Here is a 21,592-nt window from a genome sequence, read left to right on the forward strand (position 1 = left end):
CTCATCCAAAATGTTTCGTATCAACATAAGCTGCTTTTAATTCTCGAAAAAAAAAATTAAAATTAATTATAAATAGATTGTGCTTACAAACGATCAATTTTTGTTGTTGTTTTATTCGATATCTAAATAAATCTTTCGGACTAGAAAGTTGCGAGTTTTGTAAATGTGAGAATAGTCGTTTGCTTATCAACTTACTTGAATCCATACGACTCGATATACAATCTAAATATCCACATAGAAAACTAAAAATGTGTTAAAAAATATGTTTGCATTTTCCTCTCGAAGAGACATTCAAAGATATATAGATATACGTAAAAATCAGAGACAATTACTATTTTTTTTCGTAGGTTATATTCGTGTAAAAACGGAACATATTTCATTTTTCCACCCACGTGTATCACAACTTTTGAAACGTTTGCATACATGTACCTATTTTGCATACATAGTGCGCCTTCAATTATATCCCGTGCGTAACTAAACAAATGCAAATTATTTTCTACGAATAAATCGATCTAGCTGTAACATAAACATATTTAAAAGTATATAATAATAATACTTCTAACGACAATGTATTGTTAAGTGCAAATGTTATTCGATTGGATGTTTTTCGCAAACACATTATAGATCAATGGGTTTTATTCTAATGAAATTCAATCGAACAAAAATAGCCTCCAAACAACAAATGGTTATTATATTATCATTTGAATTCCATAAACTCCCAAAAAGGAAGTGTTCAATTCCAACTTAAAGTAAATGGTTTAACCCGTTCTTCTGTAAGAGGGATAATATTAATTCCATTTGCAAAATATAAAAAAGGGTAGACAATAGTTGGCGGTACATGAAATTTGAAAATAAATTATTATTCTAGCGAGTGATTTGAAAAATATTATTTCATGTAAATTATTATTCACTTCGATACAATGGCGTGATAACTAATTAGTCATTATTTATCTTTTAATAAATGTTTATGTCGTCGAATACGAATGGTAGTCGTTCGGTAGGATCATATGTTTACTTAGCCGTTTAATAAAAAGACATTTTGTTCAAAATGTTTTAAATATGCCTACTATACTGCGCACGCTTTATATTGTCTAAAATACATTATACAAAGTTCTAAGATTATCAATATGAAGTAATTATAAATCAACCGCATATCTGTATACAGCTGATGTTAATGCCAAGCGAATTTAACTTGCGGATACAATATATTCATTTTAATAATAATACACGCATTTATTTAAAACGTTTCATTAGAATAAACTATAGTAAAAAAACATTGGAGATATTGAAACATTCATTTTTCATACCTATCAGCATTTTCCCATCAGGTTTGATTTTAAATAATTTATTAGTGTTAAAGAGCGGTCGCTGTAATAAACCTTTTTGAACACTGAACCGTGGATCGTATGCAAATGACTTTTAATGGACCACTTGAGTAGTGCTTACCATCACAGCGAAATTCATCTTTTAACGTTGCTGTTATTTCGTAATAGTATCGTTTTATGCTATTTAAATTCTATCGCTTAACGATGTATGTGTACACTGTTTTATTGGCTTTACTGTAATATAATTCGTATTGTAACGTAATCGGTGGCTACAAAATATTTCCAGAAAAATGAACGGAATCTGACCCCCGAGAATTGGGCCAGTTCAGAGCAATAATTAGAAATATTGCTGTACTATCGACCTAAAATTCCAACTGCAGTTCTTACTAGAGCCATACCACTTAAATTATCATTAACTAACTTTATCATTTCATGTTTTTCTTTATCCTTTGTTTCATAAAACTTGGATAAAAATTATTTACTTTTAATCAAAAAGAAATGTATATTTTATTTCAACAAACAATAAAGAAAAATTAAATTATATTTTAAGAAAATTAATCTGTAATTGCTGATATTCGCATAAAATTATACATCGTTTGATTGTTGTCTATTTAGTAAATTAAAGCTCTATCGTTTGATCTATAATAATTAAAAATTCTCAAACACTGAACTGCCACTGAAAAATTATTGATTTTAGAGAATCCGATGTTGTGTTTAAATTCCCCGGATATTTAAATAAAAAACACTGAACAGCTATAGGCCAGGTCTTAAGTGTGAATCCCATCCGTCCTTGTATAATTCACGCCTTTATGTAATATATTATTCCACTCAAGCAAACAATAGCCTTGTAGAGGTGCTTTTATTGGATAGTGATCGAAGTGGGGTATTGATACGAACGTATTGTTTCGAAATGTTATTGAAAATATTGCTGACAGTGTATTGAGGCTCACAATTTTTTTTTTCAACGTACCAATAGAAAATAACAGCCCAAATGATATCCTTTATAATTTGAACCTTTCAATTAAAGCTAAACCAACATATTATTTATCACTAATAAATAACATTAAATATGTTTTGAATGTAGTATAAGAGGGCCATAATTATTAACAGAGAGAAAGTGAAATGAAATTATAACTGGATGAAAAGTAATAAACGTTGACAGTTAAGTCTGAGATACCATGTATATTTTCAGGTGAAATTAAATAACTTCTGAAATAAAAGTTCAGATAATGTTATCGACAAATCTGTTATTTAACTATATGTTTTTCTAAAGTTTATATAAATTAATCGAACACTTTAAATAAATAATGTAACGTGCGTAATTAAAGTGTTTTAAAATATTTTAATGGAAAATTTGACGACGAATTTTTTGTCAATTTTTGATATGTACAGGATCTATGCATATTAACAGAGCAAAATTATTTTAAAATTTTTGTAATTATTTAGTAAAGAAATTAACACTGAAGGAAGACGAGAAAGAGGAAGATCGAAAAGAGTAGTTGGATATAATTGAGGTTGATATGAGTACTTCTGGTGGGCGTATAGACGATGTGGGAGATAGTGTTAGAATCGATGATGGTTTATAAAAATTTTTTGGATCAGTAATTTGGAAGATGTTAACACTTTTTAGTTGTACACTGGAGTATGAGGTATGGGTTACAATTATTTTTATCATACACCGTTGCGTATTTACGGTGAGAAAATAAAAAATAAAGACAAGAAGGTACTGTTTGTAGTTATAGATAATATTGCATTTATATTTTATTGAATAAATTGATTTCTTTAAGAAATCGTAAGGTTTTTATTAGTTCTCTTCGTACAAGCACTAGTTATTTTCACAAGTTTTAAAATAATAAATTGTGTTTTATAGATGCATGTTGATAAAAAAATTATTTTTCAGGTATCTGGCGGCCACTCAACGAAGAGTTGCTTCGTTATAAAGGTTAAAAGGGTGAAAATTATGTACAGATCCAACCACTGAATGCCTCACTTTAACGGTATTGGTAGAAAAGCCAGTGATGACCATGTCGTGAAAAGTCAGTGGTTCGTGCCGGTGGAGGCGGTAGTCCGGCCGGCAGCGGCCGTGACGGCCGCTTCTTCACCTTATTCTGTTAGTATTTGGTTACTTTTAGCACGATACTGGCTCTCTCTAATCATAAAAAACTCGCCAAGAAATAGAAAACAATCCTAGTTTAGCGGAACCGTACCTTAAGGTTGTCACTATCATTCCTGGATTTCAATAACACTCAAAATAAACTGTTGCCAACGGACCTCAACTGCTCCTTGTCCGCGTAACGACGGCCGCGCGCCGGACCCAATGAACGAGTCCGAGTGTCAAACGTTGCGAGATTCGCTGGTGTGGAGAGACCCGCACGTGTTGGGAGCCCTTGCTGGCTTTTCGTTCATAGCCCTCATAGTTACCATCGGTAATACGTTAGTTGTAGCCGCCGTATTCAACAGCTCCAAGTTGCGGTCACCCACCAACACGTTTATAGTATCACTGGCAGTATCTGATCTTATGGTCGGCGTCACTGTACTTCCATTTAGCGCAACGTGGGAGGTATTTAAGGTAAGCAAATCGTTTAATTACACTGAACAACAGTAATAAATGTAATCATTTACATTTAGTGTATCACAGTACACCCGGTTAACTTATTATTAGGTTCACTCTGCACGCGTTTCTTATAAGAATCTATTAAAATCTACAAAAGCTATAAGTGAACGCTAACTATGTAAATAAATAGAATGTTAACTTTGCGAGATTAGTATTTGATTGGGATATTGAAAAGAAATACAACCAATTACATTAAGCTGGATATATTAAGTCAATTAAATTGAAAAATTTGAATTAAGACTATCAAAAGAGAAAAGCCAAAAATATCTAAATGATCTTTTTATCCCAAATTTCGTTGAATATCGCTAATAAAAGCCGTCTTCGTAGTTAATCTGGAAACTAATCTGAAATGAAACTTAATTTTCTTTAAATAGATTTAAAGACTTATAAATATATCCAATCATTATTGTCTTTTACAATCTCTTAATTAATCAATTAATAGAATGTAGTGTTGACAGTTCTTTTCTTTTACACATTGTTTAATTAATAGTATAACTTTTGATACCATTATAATTTTGTTCCCATTTTCCTTTTGAATAATTATTGATTCCTTAGACTAGATACAGTGGGTATGGAATGCGGTCAGAGTATACGCTGTAACATATTCTTTATGGTCTTGTATTATCAATTATTAATTTAGATACTAAACATAAAAATAATAAACAACTTTTGATTAAAAAGACAAAACAACAAATTACATGTTATTATTTTAGTTAATATCGTACAAATAACTAGATTTTAAATCAGATGTAATAGTAATTGATTTCATAGACATGACATTAATTAATTATTTAATGTATTATTTTTGATATATACTTTTCTTATGACGATTTGTGAATACCTCGTGGGACATTAATATAATTCTGAATTAACTTGATCACCGTTTGCGTAAAACTTTATTACGCTTTTGGATTGTACTTGAACATAAATAAATAATTTTTTTTTTATTCGCTTCATATGATATACTCGATTTGTTACAATAGTCAATTTTATTAAATTTTTAATAGAATTTTAAATTTCTAAAAATATCATTAGCCGATAATAACGTACAGTGTAAACAAATTTATATTTGGATTACACGTATATAATCCATTTATTTTTAGTATTTGTTGAAAAATAAGATTACCGTGGAAAAAAATAGTTAGTATTTTTTTCATTAAGTCATTTTAAAGTCATGAAAAGCCCTCAGTATTTTGTAAAAGGTTGTTACAATCAAAATTACATCTTATTTACAAAATCGCTAGCAGGCACAATTAGCTTTATTAGAATTGCGTTGTGACTTGACTACTACCATATCACTTTATCCTCTTGTACTCTCGTGTCTATGCACCACAGTCTGTCTTTAATTTGTAACTCGCCATCCATTATATAAAAAACATGATTCGTTATAAAAAAAAATAACACAAGGAGTGTTTTATTTTTTTTCTTCCCTTCTTTTTTATATGCATCGAGTAGGCCAATTTAGCCGACCTAATATAAACCGTAAGTCGCAATTCACGTAATAACGGCTTTCGTGCTGCGTTTCATTTTTTATTCTCCGCCTGTTTTTTATCCTTTAAATATATCTACTGTAACATCATGAGTCGCGAGCTTTTGAATACATAGTTAAATCACAATCTGCGTACATTTTTTACATAGAACTTCTCGTTGTGGCAAGTTATTAATTTTATACGAGTGCATTCACTGACTAATTTTTTGTAACGGTCATACGCCATTTAAAAACAACATGACGCATTTACAATATTTTTCAGAAAAACAATTACCAAAATAAATAACTTCCAACACAAAAATAATTAGTTTACAATTATTCAAACACATATTCAACATCAAAAAATTCCTAATCTCATATTAACATAAGTTCTAATGTAAATGTGGATTGACACGCTAAATATGAACTGTATAACGGGAAAGAGACTGTGACAAGTCCAAAGTATAAATATCCTTGAAAGACTATTCATTAAATTTTCGAATCGGACACCATCATATTACTTATAAGTGTAGTTTCCAAATGACGTCTCTAAGATAATATTTGCTTCGATGGCTTCCGTTTTTTCGCGAAATATATTTATAAAATAGTTTGCATCCGAAACAAAATCTCAGGATTCTCAGTTAAATAAATAAACAGATTCATTCACTGAAATAATAATCCAACTAAAAATTATTTACATTTGCATTTTCATAAACATCACAAATACATGATTCAGTGTTCTATTTTTATGTTTTGTATCAGTTTAAAAATAATCGATTCTGAAAATTTACTGTAGTTGAAAATAAATTGAAAATCATCTCTAAGTAAATCAAAAATGAAACATACACTTGTTCATTGTTACGTATGTCATAATATTGAAAATAAACAAAATGAAAAATCGACATCAGCATTTATTTTTTATTATTCTACATATAAATTATATGATATATTTTTATTTTTATTATGTGTATTTAAGATTAGCATTTGACTTCTAATAAGATTTTTTAGTGTTTCCCTATCACTTTGAGGCTATTTCTTTCGGTAATTTTGTACTGTCTAATTATTAAATGAATTTATTGAATTTTGATCAAAATTAAAAAACTTAAAGTATCTACCTGAAATAAAAACATTTTTGTTCTTCGTCTTTAGTGAATTTGTTATTATATTCCTCCATTAACTTAAATACCCTCTCTGCTGTGTCATTGACTATTTTAAATGACTTTATTATCTCCTTTCCTGTTTTATATTCCTCCTAAAATTTCCAGTTACCTGGATCAACGTTTAAAAAAATTGTTGAAATTCCAAACCGCTTTAACATTTCAATTTATTTAAAATTGATCAAAGAAGTTGGTAAGACTTTTTTTTCGGGGGCATCATTAAATGTAATTGATAATTTTTCTTTTTAGATCAGTTTTTCCCTCATCATCATTTTTGTTATGATTACCAGTGCTTAAAATGTTTTCAGCCATTTTGTGTTTTGTATTATAATCTATACGGTCATGAAACAAGGAAAAAGTAATACATTATGAATTTAAATACCATAAATGGTTTATTATTTTTTTAAAGGCTCGTCTACGATTTTCTTATTTTGTGATTTATAGGCTTTTAATTATCTAAGAATTATTATATCGTTGAGGAGAGCGTCTATTGCGTTGGTAGAAAAAAACCATGCTTGGATGTAACATTTGACTATAAAACAACAAATATATTTCAAGGATGTTTCTTTTCTGTTATTTAGTTAAAAAAATGTTTAAACAATAGATTCCTTTGCTTTTCATCTGGCTGAATATTATGGATCAGATTGTCAAAAATTAGTTCCCCTTGGAGGAATACCACCCAAAAATAAAATTACAAGTTCAAAAAATTCTTGATAATTATCACAAGTAGATCTTTAGTAATTTTATTTTTTGTACATAAAATAATTTCATCTGCTTTATCTTTAAAATATTATGAACACGAGTATCAGAAACTGACGCAGAAAATTGTGTTTTATCAATTTTTCCCCATCTCTGTTAAAAACTTTTGAACAATAATATTTTTGGTCCGGTTGAAGGATATAATTCAATTTATGAAAAAACACGTTAATAATATGGTATCAGTATGCTAAGAATAATATTGCTCTTCCAAAACGTTGTTCCAACAAAACACATGCTCCATTAAACCTTCCCGTATTAGAGGCCGTAGTATCAAACGTAAAATCTTGTACTTTTTCTAATAGTGACCATTTGAGCAAAGCATCAAAGACAACTGATGATACTTCTAAACCTGTCTCTGTGGGTATATGAGAAATTCTAAGAAGCAGTTCAATATTTAAAGCCGTTGAAATAATAGAAAGATGATCTAAAATTTTTTTTCCTGTAATGGTAGGAAGTATTTTTGTATCCCAATGAATCACAACAAAATTCAAATTTTGCTCCTGAAATTTATAATTAATATTTTTTGTAATTTTTTATCGATAACTTTCACGAGACTTTTTAATTAATGATCGGTTTAAATCATATATACAGGGATCTAATATAAAGCATCCAAACACGCAATAAGTAAATGAACAGTATCCTTATCACTTACTTTGCACCCATCAAGTCTGGCAGACAATCTAGATGGTAAAATTTTTTTCTGTGTCTTTTACTTATTAATGGATCAGGCTCTGGTGAAAAATGTCTTTCTTCTTTATTAACCATCTCGATATCTTCAGAAGATAAATTGGATAAAAAATTTGATTGTTTTTCTAGATTAAATTATAAATAAGTGTTAAATTGAATGCATTAGCACGAGAAATATCAAATAAATCTTCCATTTGGTCTATAAAATTTTGTTCCTTTTTTCTATACAATAAGAATATTTTTGTTTTAATTAATTACCTTCTAATAAAGTTGCCGAGTGAGGTATAGGTTTTTTTCTCGTTATTTATTTGTTTTCTCTTTTCTAATTGTTAGTGTTCTAAATTCATATCTACTACTATCAAACAACCGAGACGGCCCTTAGTTCGTTTAAGTCGTAAAAAAATCAATATCCTCCTGAATTTTCGTTAAATTGAATGCATTAGCACGAGAAATATCAAATAAATCTTCCATTTGGTCTATAAAATTTTGTTCCTTTTTTCTATATAAGTCACTAGTCCTTGTTTTATTTTTATCTAAATTTCTTAGTTCGTCGTATAATTTTTAGCTTCGATGCGAAGCTGAGAAGGTATTGGTTTTACTATGATGTGTTTTTTTTTTTTTTTTTGTGTCTGTTCCCACTTTTTCTCAGCTCTCACCGAACGGATTTCTTTCAACGATACGTCAAAAGATCACAAATCGTATCTAGTCGAAGACATTACCCTTCAAAATTGAAAAAATTTCCCTCGTTCCCCGTAAATGGGGGAAACCTTCAAAAAAATTACAAATTTAAAAATCGCAAATTTTCGAAATTTTTTCAATTTTTTTTACTAAAAACTTTTTCAAAAATGAACATATCAATATAATTTTTTTTTATATAGATGCTTTATGTCTTTACTTATCATTTGGTATATTTTTTTTGTAAATCTGACACTTAACCTGCCCACAGGGGGGGATTTAAAATGACAACTTTTTCACAAAAAATTTACTTTTTCAACATAACTTTTGAAAATGTTCCGGAAGGTCTGACACTTTTATATATATCTTAAATTAAAGCTAATGTAATATACTTTAATTTGAAAAAAAAAAATTTGACCTCTGGACTTGTCTTCACGGCGAAAATGGCTACCGAATGCTATTTTCGTGTGAAAATTCTCGATTTTATTATTTATATTATATTTAACTTTATAATGCTATAACTTATTGAAAAGTTTATGGATCCACACAATTTTTTTATGAGAAATAATATTTTTTAATAAACCCTTTTTCATTCGACATACTTTACCTTAATCAGGATATTAATAAGGAACCAGCAGATCAAGTAGCTTTTGGAATAAAACACCAATTTTTTTTAAATTAAACACTATCTAAAGATTTGCATCGAAGCGTTTATTTTTGATAGTGATTTTAATCACTGTCAGATATCATTTACTTGATCCAACTATGCCACGTCACCACTGTGCCGCGACCCCCTGTGCTGGGTTTTTTTGTATACAGTTTACATTTATTGCCATGTCATCACAATAATATAATAAAATTTTAATTTTAACACTCTAGTATTAATAATATTAATAAAATTGTATTATGAAGTTAAAAGCAATAATGTTTAATAATATTATAGAATTTAACCTAAAAGATTATAAATTAAAATTTTGTGTTGATGTATTAGAATATAATAAATCAATACAAATATTCATTAGCATCTAATTATAATTAGATGCTAATGAAACTAAATAAATCATAAGAGTAAAACATTGTCTTTTTTAATTTTCTTACAAAAAAGCTGAATCTTGCGTAGGTAAAGAGCTTTTCCCAGTATATTAGGTATTCGTCCACCACAAGCGTCCCGCTTACATACAAATTCAATTTGTCAATTCTTAAATGATAATATAACACGTTTAAACAATTTTTTAGTGGGATATTTATTTACAGTAATTTAATAGTTCATAGGTCCTACTAGATAAATAGTAATAATTAATGTGACTTATAAATATTGTTAATGCCATCCAGCAATATAGGATTAGAATTAAGGCATTATTGTAGTAGTTGGAAGGTTTTATTTTTTTCAAGCAGACGGCATTGGGTGACCCGGGAAAGTAATATTTCACTGTTAGTTTTTCCCGGATAATCTATGAATATATAAGAGAAAATAAAAATATATCATATTTAAAGTATACTTTATTAATTTATTAATTTTGCTTTTCATATTATACGCGATAAAATATATTACTTGATCTGTTTCTATTGCAAATCCTTGTAAAATGTTTAATAAGATTTAAAAATAATTCTAGAAAAAGGTTATAATTTATAGCATCGTGGAACATATTTTTTGTATAACATTGCAAGGTGTTTTTTAATTTCATGACTAAGTAGTATTTTTGTTGTGTTATTTTACATTGTTGATTTGTAGCAAGATTAATTTTCCTCGAAAGTTTTTTGTAAGATATTTTATATTCTGGAATTTTAAGTAACACAGTGTAATAAATTCTCCCAGATGGCGGAAAATTGCCAGAATAAAGTATTTATAAGTTGTGTTGAAGATGTGAGGACAGATTCTTGGTATTATAAAAATAATAAATTCTCGATGCTATTGTACTTGGTTAGTCAAACAAATAAGATTTGTTTTTATTTTGATACTTAAATTTTCAAAACTTTTCATAATAAAAATAATAGGAAATTTTTTTATTGTGTTTGCTCAAAAAACACTAATGTAACTCGGTTTTTAAAATATTAATTAAACTATTTTCCATTTTTGGTATAATATTTTATTATTGAAAATACTATTGTTTATTTTAGAATAATTTCAATATTTCGTAGTGTCCTTAATAAGAAAATAGCCCAATTCCCCAACCTTAGTTAGATTGATTTTATATACAGAATTTTTAAAATATTTCCAATAACTATTTTCAATGAAAATTTTCTGATACATGAACTAAAATTTTAGATTATTTATTAATATAAATAACAGCGTTAATTTAATTGCTGTAACTCAAAATTATAAGATAAAGGAATGGCTATTTTGGAATTTCATGATTCTAAACCTAATTCTTTAATATGATTTACTTTTTAGATCGGGGTCTGTGATTCGAAGGTTTTTTTTTAATAATATAGTCTTTAAGAAAACTACTACCACATATATTTATATATGTGTATAAAAATATGTTTGAAGTTTACCAAGAATACAGAGCAAATAAATTGCTTACCCATTTCTAAGTCTTTTTGAACATAATTTTTTTACTTTATTTTGAAAGCTACTTTCCACGCTGACGATGTTAACTATATTGATAGGATGATGGTATAAAAGATAGTTGATCAGAATTAGTGTTGATCGTTCTTTTATACTTAATACAATTATTTTGACATTGATTGTGGTACAATAACATTAGCGTTTTCATTTACTATAATTTTATTGTCATATTAATTAATTAGGATCAATGTTTATAGTATATTTGTCAATAATATGATAATATGAATTATAAAATTAATACTTCATTTTCGTATATTAATAGTACTATTACACTATAATTTTACTAAAACGTGTAATATATTTGTATTGGGGGTAAGGTATGATACACTGATTCAGTCACTACCTCATCACTGATGTTTAGCTATGCTGTTTACAGTTAGATCCCGGATGGGTGACCTCACGGGATATTCAACAGTGACTCACACCTTGCCCCGTACTGGCATATCTTTAGCCATAATGAAGTTGAGTCAGGTCGACAGCTAGTGTGAAAATTACTGTCCAATCATATAAAATTGAGTTGACCCTAAATAATTGTGATAATGATGTAATGTATCTACATACAGTTATTTTTTATGACTGTGAATATATTAATAAAAAAAATACTTTTTAGTTTCTACATTATTTTTGTTTTATAAACATAGATTTTAAAGTAATATTATTTGGGACCAGAGACGTGTTGGAAAACAATATTAAGATTAGAAATGAGTCGAGTTTAAAACGATTATGTCAATAAATTGGAGATAAGTTTTATGGGCCTAAAATCAATAAGGGACCAAATCATCAATCATTCATTTTATTTGTTTAGTAATTAAATACCATACATTTAATTCTTAAAAGATCTAGTAGTAGTTAAACTATTTTTTCGTTTCTCAATAAAATTATATTTAAGTAAGCTTTACAATAAATTAATGTTTTCCGAATTTTATTTACATTGTAACAGTATGAAGTATAATAGCAAATTTAGATTACCTAAACTATAGACATTTTCTTGAATTGTGTGTTTGCTACAATTTTGACCTTTAGCTCATTAAGATATAAATTTAATTACCCAAATGGATGGAGCCATAATGGTTTTATCTCAGTTTTACTACTGAGAATAATAATATACACAACAGAAGAGTGAAATATATTCCATCCGCCCTCTGTAGGGAGTCACTACGTTTTTCTGGCGTTTTTTCCTAATGCATTTTTAATTAATTCCGAAGAAAGCATTAGAAGGGAACCTCTCACGACATTATTGCAACGGTATCTGTTTACTTCCTGACAAAATATTTTCTTACAGATTGTTATATTTTCTCTCTGACTCTTATTTTTTATACATTGTGTTTACTGATTACTTATCTCTAATTCAATTAATTCCATCTTCAATATTATATTATTCAATATTAAAGATTAATTTTTACCACTTTAAGGTCTAGAACAATAACAGACGGCACGTTATAATCATAATAATAATAAGTGATTATAATGGAATTGTATTACCATTTCAGTGGTAAATGATAATGCTAAAGTAATAATAATTTAATGATAAATAGAATATTGTAATTTATCATGTCGGACGCAAATAATGCAGAAAAGGTTGCATGTCCTGATTTTAATCGTTGGAATTATATCTGAAATAACGTTGTTATTATTGTATTGCTTTTGAAATTCTATATCGTTCAAAAGCGTCTATATGGTAACTGAATAAACATTTGTGTACTTATTGAAGTATATGCCTCGGGTATTGGCGTATATAAGTATGCGCTCTATAGTGTACACTCATGAATACCGATTAATGTAATTGATAGCGATGGTGGGGTGGGGTGGGATATTAACGTTGCGGTAGTTTTAAACTTTAAATTAATACATGTATATATAGTTGAGCTGCGGCTGCCTATACATATAGTAGTACAGCTCGAACTTTCTTGGTAAGCATTATAGTTCAGATCAGCTGTGGTATATGAGCGAATACCTTTGGAGATATCGAAAAGCAGCTCAACAACAAAAACATATTCTAAAATTAACGCCGACACAAAGTTTATTTGTTATTTGCTATACAATATTGAAAACAATCGCTCGAAATATCTAATCCTTTAGTTTGTTTTCTGCGATATTTGTTAACCACCTCTGTGTTATGTGAGATGTGTAATAGCATACTTAACATCCACAGCTATTAAATTTAACAATTAGCAACCGTACGTAGCTTTTGTTGTAGTTTATTGAATTTAACTGAACTAATGAACTTAATACAGCTGAACATTTGAGATTTTCAAGTAATGCCTATAGTTAAATTTAAAATAACATAGTTCGAAATACAAGTAAAACTACTACTAGAAACGATTTTGGGTGTATAAAATTCTAAAGTAGCATAAAATCGAAGCAATTAATTGAATTAAAAAAAAATTTAATTGGTTAGAAAAACATAAGCTATCAAATATTAAAGTAAGATAAAATTAACAATTCATTTAATCAATCAAACTTATAAGTTAGTTCAAATATTTAGTGAGTGATTATCTAACATAAATACTAAGTTTAAAAGTATCAGAAAACATTCAATACTCGTATATTAATTATTTTTTAACGATATAAAAGTTATTAGTTATTTCTTTAGCAAATGCTTAAAAATGTTCAGATGTATCATACCAATAATTATTTTTTGTAGTTAAATGTAAAAATTAATTTACACAGAATTGAGATTTTTAAGTAATATTGCTATGGATTTTTCAATACAAAGAACATGTATAAACTTCTAAAAAATAAATACCTATAAAAATTTAACAAATTTAAATAGTTTTTCAGACACTGTCAAAATATTTAAAAAAAAATAATTAAACTTACTATCAAAAACATTTTTAATTTATCAAAAAAGTTAAAAAATATTATTTAAATAAAATACCATGTTTATATGTATTTTTATTTCAAATTACATAAACTGTAAAAAAAAAAAATGAAATATCAAATTTTAGTTACTTGGCAAAACAAATGAGTAGGTTTTTATTATACTCAATTTGTTAAATATAACAAACATATATTACAATATAATGAAATTTTATAACCCTTTTTTAATGATTATATGACAAAATCTCGAAACTCAACATTTTTTCAATACTATGTTAAATGATCCATAACACAGACTTTCAGTATACTAGAAAATAAGTAACTAAATTAAAAACAGATTTACAAAAATTTCGATGGATTATAATATGAAAATCAAGACGTGTATCTCGTATTTGATAAATTTTAAAAAATCAATTCACGTGGTATTTTATATTGAAATTAACGATATAAAGTACTAAAAATCACAGGATTAACTTTTATACATAATAGGGTACTTGAAAATTATTCTAAAAGAATTTTAATTATGCACTTTAAATTATTTTACTTTATTTAAGGCCGGAATAATTGACACAAACAAATAAAACTTAGCAATGTCCGAAAACGGCAGTTAAACTAAAAAGTTATAATTTAAAAAAAAAAATTTTTCTTTCAAAAAGAACTATAGCTTTTTCCTTTGAGAAGTATTTCATAACCATTGGTACCCTAGGATGGAAAAGTAAAAAATTTAAGTTATTAAAATCTATGGATACTTTTCAAGTTGTTTGTCATATTTTACAAGTTTTCAAATGATTACCACGTGTTTAAGTTTTTATAACACTTTAATGTGTTTGTGTCACCTGAAAACGAACAAATTTCTTTAAAATGACTTCTCTGACTTTCATATTATTATTTTGCGAGGCTCATCGAAAATGCGACAAAAACGCCCTGCTTGCCATCGAGATAACAATAAAGAGTATTGGGTTTGACCTTATTCGTTTAAGGACTAACTAGGGTTTGTCGTAAGTGATGAAGGAGGAGAAGGGGTTGTATCTATTTATTTCGGTCGCTTTTCCCTTGTTTTCTCATCATGTAGCGTTACCGCCAGTGACGTCCGACGCCCTTTGGTATTGCGTGACCTATTCAATCCACGCGAGACTAACGACTTTACACAGGAGTTCTGTAGCTTACAAATTGTGTAGAGGCAACTAACAAACAATTCGGTTGGAATGGCGACAAAGACGATGAAGGTGTCATATTATGTAGTGGTTTCTGTTATGAAAGAATTTCGTGACGGTGGGTAGGTTAGGGCATGCAAACTTTTGTTAAACGATTATTTTAAAAACATGATATTATTAAAAAAAAGTGTCCACTATGTAGCTATTTTTTACAGTTGATTGTAAGAACAATTAATTTAAATTTGTTTAATGTTTAAACAGATTTGTATTTTAAGAATCAACATAAAAAGGAAGTGTAAGTAAGAAAAAGGTTATTTAAAACTGATGTATTTAAATAAAAATTAGTGTTTAGAAAATTTAATATATACAAAATCTATGAGCAACCATTAAAGGTAAACCCAACAATAGAAAAATGGCTTCATGGACATTAATGTTGAATTGTATAACGTCGAGAAATTAAGTTAAATTTTCAGCACGCCCTAAATGTGTAATATGCATTTTTCCGTCGTATGTTTTTTAATTCACGCACAACTTGTACGTAAAAAACGACTGTTTAAGCTGTATGAACAAAAAAACCAAATAAGAGCTCATTATTAAAAAATCAGTAAATTTTATTTGTTTAATTCTGATCAACACGTTATGTATTCCTGTTAGCTGTTTATTTATTTTTCACTAGTCCTTTACTTGTTCTAAAATGCTGTACACGAAATACTGATACAAAGTATTAACAGTTTTGGTAAAAGATGTACATATAGCTCATGGACCATGTGATTTCAAAGTTTTTGTGTTGAATTTCATTTGTATTCATCTGACTTATTTCTAAATATAATTACGATCTTGTTTCAATTGAACGTATTTTCAACATACTATGTTGAAAATACGTTCANCTTGTTCTAAAATGCTGTACACGAAATACTGATACAAAGTATTAACAGTTTTGGTAAAAGATGTACATATAGCTCATGGACCCTGTGATTTCAAAGTTTTTGTGTTGAATTTCATTTGTATTCATCTGACTTATTTCTAAATATAATTACGATCTTGTTTCAATTGAACGTATTTTCAACATACTATGTTGAAAATACGTTCAATTACAATTAATAAATAAAAATTATTGTGCCATTTGAGCAATAATCTTCAAATTAATGTTTTTATATTTGTTATTTTATGACTTTCGGTAATTTTTTTTCTTTATTGCTTTTATTTGTCCATTTAGAGACATAACGACCTCCCCCCTAAGACGAGAACTTTTGATAAACAGTGGGATTTAGTTTTAAAAATCATTATTCTCCTTAAAATTTTTTAGTTAAATACTGAAAAAACATTGATGTGAAATAAATTAAAAATCATTTTCTTTTATCTTGAAGAAATTGAAGTTAACTATTATTGAACTCACTAGTTATATAAAGAACAAAATTTTAAAGGAAAGAAAAAAAAATTTTATATTAGATACTAAGTGGATTTATTTTTAGTAAATTTTTATCATAGTGCGTTGGTAATATTCGAATACGATTTATACGAGGTTAAATTTTCCCTAGTAAAAGTAATATTTTCACATAATAAGCAGACAAATAATAACTGGCATGTGAGCAAAAGCTTGACTACCAGATACCATAAAGAAAATTTATTCTTCAAAATTTATTATTGAACACATACTAACTGATTGTTATTGTTTATCAACTGTTGAAAAATACTATAAAAAGCAGTAAACGAAAAATAGTCTTGCGTCTGAACAAGATAGTACAGTGATTGGTTGGCAAGCTATTAAAATTCTCAGATCAATTTAGCGTATAAAATACAAATTACCGTTCACACAAAATAAACTTTTATGGTGGATTTATAAATGTACCGAAAAGAATAAACAATAATGTTTTACCGCCAAAAATTACTTTCAAAAGACACTTAAAAACACCAATTCTGCGAATGACATTTGTTTCTTTATTTTTTTATATGGAATTTATGTTTTTATTTAAATACATAAAACATCAAATTTTTATAATTTATAAAATTATAATAAATTTATAAAAAAAAAGGTTTATTATATTGGGTTCAAGATGTATTTAAAGCAAAAAAAACCAGTAAAATAAACTTAACAAAAAAACAAAAACTCAGCACAGTGGCGTCGCGGCACAGTTGGGACGTGGCATAGATGAGTCCAGTATAGATTTAATCTGACAGTGATTAAAATCACTATCATAAGAAACGCTTCGATGAAAATCTGTAAATAGTGTTTAATTCTATTAAATTGGCGGATTGTTACAAAAGAAACATCAACTTCTATTTCCTTAATTATATGCAGATTAGTAGTTCTTAAATTCAAAAATATAATATATAATTTTTTAATTATAAACTATATAATTTTTAGAATTAATTGTTTTCAAATTGTTATTGATTTTGAATATGTTAAAGGTAATCATTTTTAACCTATTTTTTTCGTCCTTTAAAGTAAAAGTTTATAAAAAAAAAAAAAATGAAATTATTACCCTCACTTTTAGCACAACTTACAAGTTTGAAATCGACATCATTAAATAGAAAAAAATGAAATTGTTAAGATTAATGTGCAGTCAGCAAATTTTATAATTACTATTTACAGTAAATTCATCAGAAAAATCTATTTTTTTTTGCATTTTTATTGTAATAGATCACTTAAATAGAAATCATAGTAATCATTTTTAACTAACTTTTGGTGTTTAAAAAGATTTTACAATTGAAATATGCAGAACTGAATTAATTTTAATGATTTACTTTAACTAAAAAACCAATAAAAATAAAAGTTGTTAAAAAGATACTCAATTGAGCGTATTATTAAATTTGATTATAATTGAAAAATCCATTGTTAAATTCAAGTGAAACTAAATATCACTTGTTTTTTAGATTTATGATTTATATAGCAACATATTACAAAAATATTTGGAATATTATAGATTAGTAGTTGCACATACAAATAGAGTTAAAAAATTAATTAATTACAGAGTAGAATTATTTACTTTTGTAGTTGAATACTTTTATCATATCAAATCGAATTCGACAATAAATACTTTAAAATTATTAGAAATGAATGATTTTTATAGTTTATATGGATAAAGCTGGTTAAACTACTTTTTATTTGATTAAGGGCTTTTTTTAAAACTTTTAAGGGTAATATCTTCAACTAAATACGAATTGTAATCATTTGATGTATCGTTGAAAAAAGTAGGTTAATTGAGGGTTGGGAAAATAAATCGCAGCTAAAAATAAAACCACATAGTAAAATAATATTATCATGAATAAGAAATTTCTTCTCATGAGGGCTAATTACAGTGATGGGATCCTCAATAATTATTGAAGTTATTAAATCTAAATGAGATAAAAATCAAATGATTTGAACATTTTTTTTCTAACACAAAAAAAATGGTAATTATAAATTGTCACAGGTGGATTTGAACCTTGTACACTAAGCGCGAGAGACACAAGTGTTACGGATTCAGCACCTGATTGTCACTATTGTTGAAAGATAAAATTTGCAATTTAAGCTAAATAAAATTTTAAAGATACTTTTTTGACTTTAAAAAAGCAAACAAATTTAAATAAGTTTAAATTCTTATGTCATATGAAATTTACTCTCAATAATAATATAGGCTTTAATTTAGAATATTTTAAAATAAAATACAAAACCTAGAATTTCAACACAAATATAGCATATTTTTGAATACGGTAACTATTTTCATCAAGAAGAAAATCTATATTGCGAATTTTTTTTTTCATAGTTTAGTATATAATATAAGCTTTAATTTAAGATTAAATAAAAGTGTTAATATTCTGGAATATTTTCAAAAATTTAATTAAAAAAGCTATACTTGTGTGCAAAAATTGCTTTTTGAATCCCCCCTGTGATCAGATTTAGAGTCAGATTTTCAAAAAAAATTAAATCAAATAAAAGTGAAACATCTAAGATTTCAAAATAAAAAAAATTATTATAATTTGTTCATTTTTAAAAAAGTTATGGCAGTTTTCAATATTAAAATATTTCATTTTAACAGTGATATTTACATAAAAATTACATTTTTGTTAAATTCGACGGCCATTTTCTCATAGAAGAAAAGGTGACGGGAATATTTTTTTTTTTGAACTTGTAGTGTTTATTGTAAGCTTTAATGTGACATATATTTAAAGGATGCAGTATTTCCGGAACGTTTTCAAAAGTTTTAACCCCCCCCCCTGTATAAAGGAAAATGGTCCAATTTTAAAAAAAATGACATGATACAAATATATATAATATATATATTTAGAAAAAAAAAATGTTTTGATACATACATCATTCAAAAAGTTATAGCAATTTAAAGTTGAAAATTTAAAATCAAAAATTTTAACACAATAATAGCATTTTTTTAACTACGGCAGCCGTTTGCACATAAAAGATAGAAAATAAGGTGTCGGAACAAATTTTTTTTCATTTTATAGTACATAAAATAAGCTTTAATTTGTTATATGTTTAAAGGATGCAGTATTTCCCGAACATTTTCAAAAGTTATGTTGATAAAGCTAGTTTTTTTTAAAAAAGTTGCTATTTTAAATCTTCATCTGTGAGCAAGTTAAGTGTTAAATCTTCAAAAAAATGATATCAAATAAAAGGAAAATATCTAAGATTTTAATATAAAAAAAATTAAGTTGTTTTGTTCATTTTTGAAAAATTTATAGTTGTTTAAAAAAAAAAGTGAAAAAAATGACAAAATTTTCCGATTTTAAAAATTGTAATTTTTACATTTACGGGGAACGAGGAAAATATTTTCAATTTTTTAGGGTAACGCCTTCAACTAGATACGATTTGTGATCTTTTGACATATTGTTCATCAATATCGGTAAAGTGAAAGCTGAGAAAATGTGGCAATAGACACAAAAAACAACACATCGTGGTAAAATTAATAGCACATCGAAGCTAAAAATGTTTGAAATAAACTTTTACAAATAATTTAATTTTGATGTAACATAAAAGATAAGTCTTAAAACACTTTATATTAAATAAATTATAAGTTATTATTATTACAATTTATCAATATGTTCTTCATTTTCCTCGTCTTAATCGCAAATACATAGAGTCAGTCACCCTTATTCTAAACCTTCACTTAACACAATAACCTACATCGTCATAATATTTTATCAATATAAATATGTAATTATATATTGATTTATATTATATCATTTTTTGATTACACTTTAATTTATCTAAATGCATGAAAAATAATCAGTGAATTATTTTTTCAAATTAAATATTTAAATTGTATGTATTTTAATTGTGATCATATATTTCGTGTAAAATATCGATTATTATTGTGTACGCGATGAGATTTTTCCTCCTATCTATAATTTGATGTCATAATTTACACAAAACTTCTTATATAGACTGTTCAAAAAGTAAGAAAATAGGTCCATTGCTACACAATAAGAACAAAAAACCCGTTTCCTTATTTTTTAAACACCCTATATATGTTTTTCTTAATCATTTTAGTGTTCACACACACTGTAGGATAAAATATCCAAATCCAATCCACGAGAGGGGAACTGTTTTGATCAATTTTTTTGTGTCTTCTTCGTCAATTTCTCTTTCGACGTTCTTCAGAAACCTCTCTCAAAATAGTGTTAAGAAATCTTAATAATTCATCCTACATAACTTCAGTTTGATACTAGCGTAAAAAACCAAACACTTTAATATATTCAAACATTTCATAATCTCAAGCTGACTTAATTATGGATTATCCAGATGATAACTCTACGGAAATCATAGTGGTAAGTCCACGCAATACTCATGTATTTTGACCAGTTATTATAACTTGGGTACCTAATTTATCATTACCTTTACTCTATAAAATTTGACAAGAACTTTTACAACATTTTTTAGGCATCCTTAATATATATTCAGTTGGCGCTAAAATTACTTTTATCTATATTCAAAATGTTAATGCCTGTATCATTTCATCAAGAATTATTCAGCTTCTATTCCTAAAACATTATTATACTACTTGAGTCTTATTTACCTAGATAATAGAATAACCGAAGAACAATTTTGGGTATTCTACTTAAATATTCTTACTAAGAATAAATAGTAAAATAAATAACTTTCTTGTACTTCCTAATCTTATTGAACTTAAATTTTTATCAACTAGCTTTCTTGAAAAAACTTTTTATCTTCAGTCTTATTTACTATACCTCCAAGTGTTTGTTTTCCAATTCAATGCCTTAAAAATCTATGATATAGTACACACAAAAATGTTGGCGCATTAGTGTAGTCATTTTTGACTATAAATTGTGCTGAAAAATCTACTTTTCTGCCGTTTTGAATTTTTTGTTATTTCAAATTATTTCTAATTATAAAGTAATTTCAATTACT

The 21,592-nt window shown here is 27.0% G+C and overlaps 1 protein-coding gene across 1 annotated transcript in view; it reads left to right on the top strand.

Moving 5' to 3' along the window:
* LOC126903255 (probable G-protein coupled receptor No9) overlaps window positions 1–21,592 on the top strand; it is a 128,638-nt gene that overhangs the window by 87,551 nt on the left and 19,495 nt on the right. Inside the window, exon 3 of the mRNA XM_050681350.1 lies at window positions 3,226–3,894. Within this exon, the coding sequence (XP_050537307.1) occupies window positions 3,643–3,894 (252 nt within the window). The 5' untranslated portion in view covers window positions 3,226–3,642. The remainder of the gene's footprint in view (window positions 1–3,225; window positions 3,895–21,592) is intronic.

The sequence above is a fragment of the Daktulosphaira vitifoliae genome, unplaced genomic scaffold, assembly GCF_025091365.1.
Source record: "Daktulosphaira vitifoliae isolate Bord-2020 unplaced genomic scaffold, ASM2509136v1 Scaffold_3, whole genome shotgun sequence".
NCBI classification, from domain to species: Eukaryota; Metazoa; Arthropoda; class Insecta; order Hemiptera; family Phylloxeridae; genus Daktulosphaira; species Daktulosphaira vitifoliae.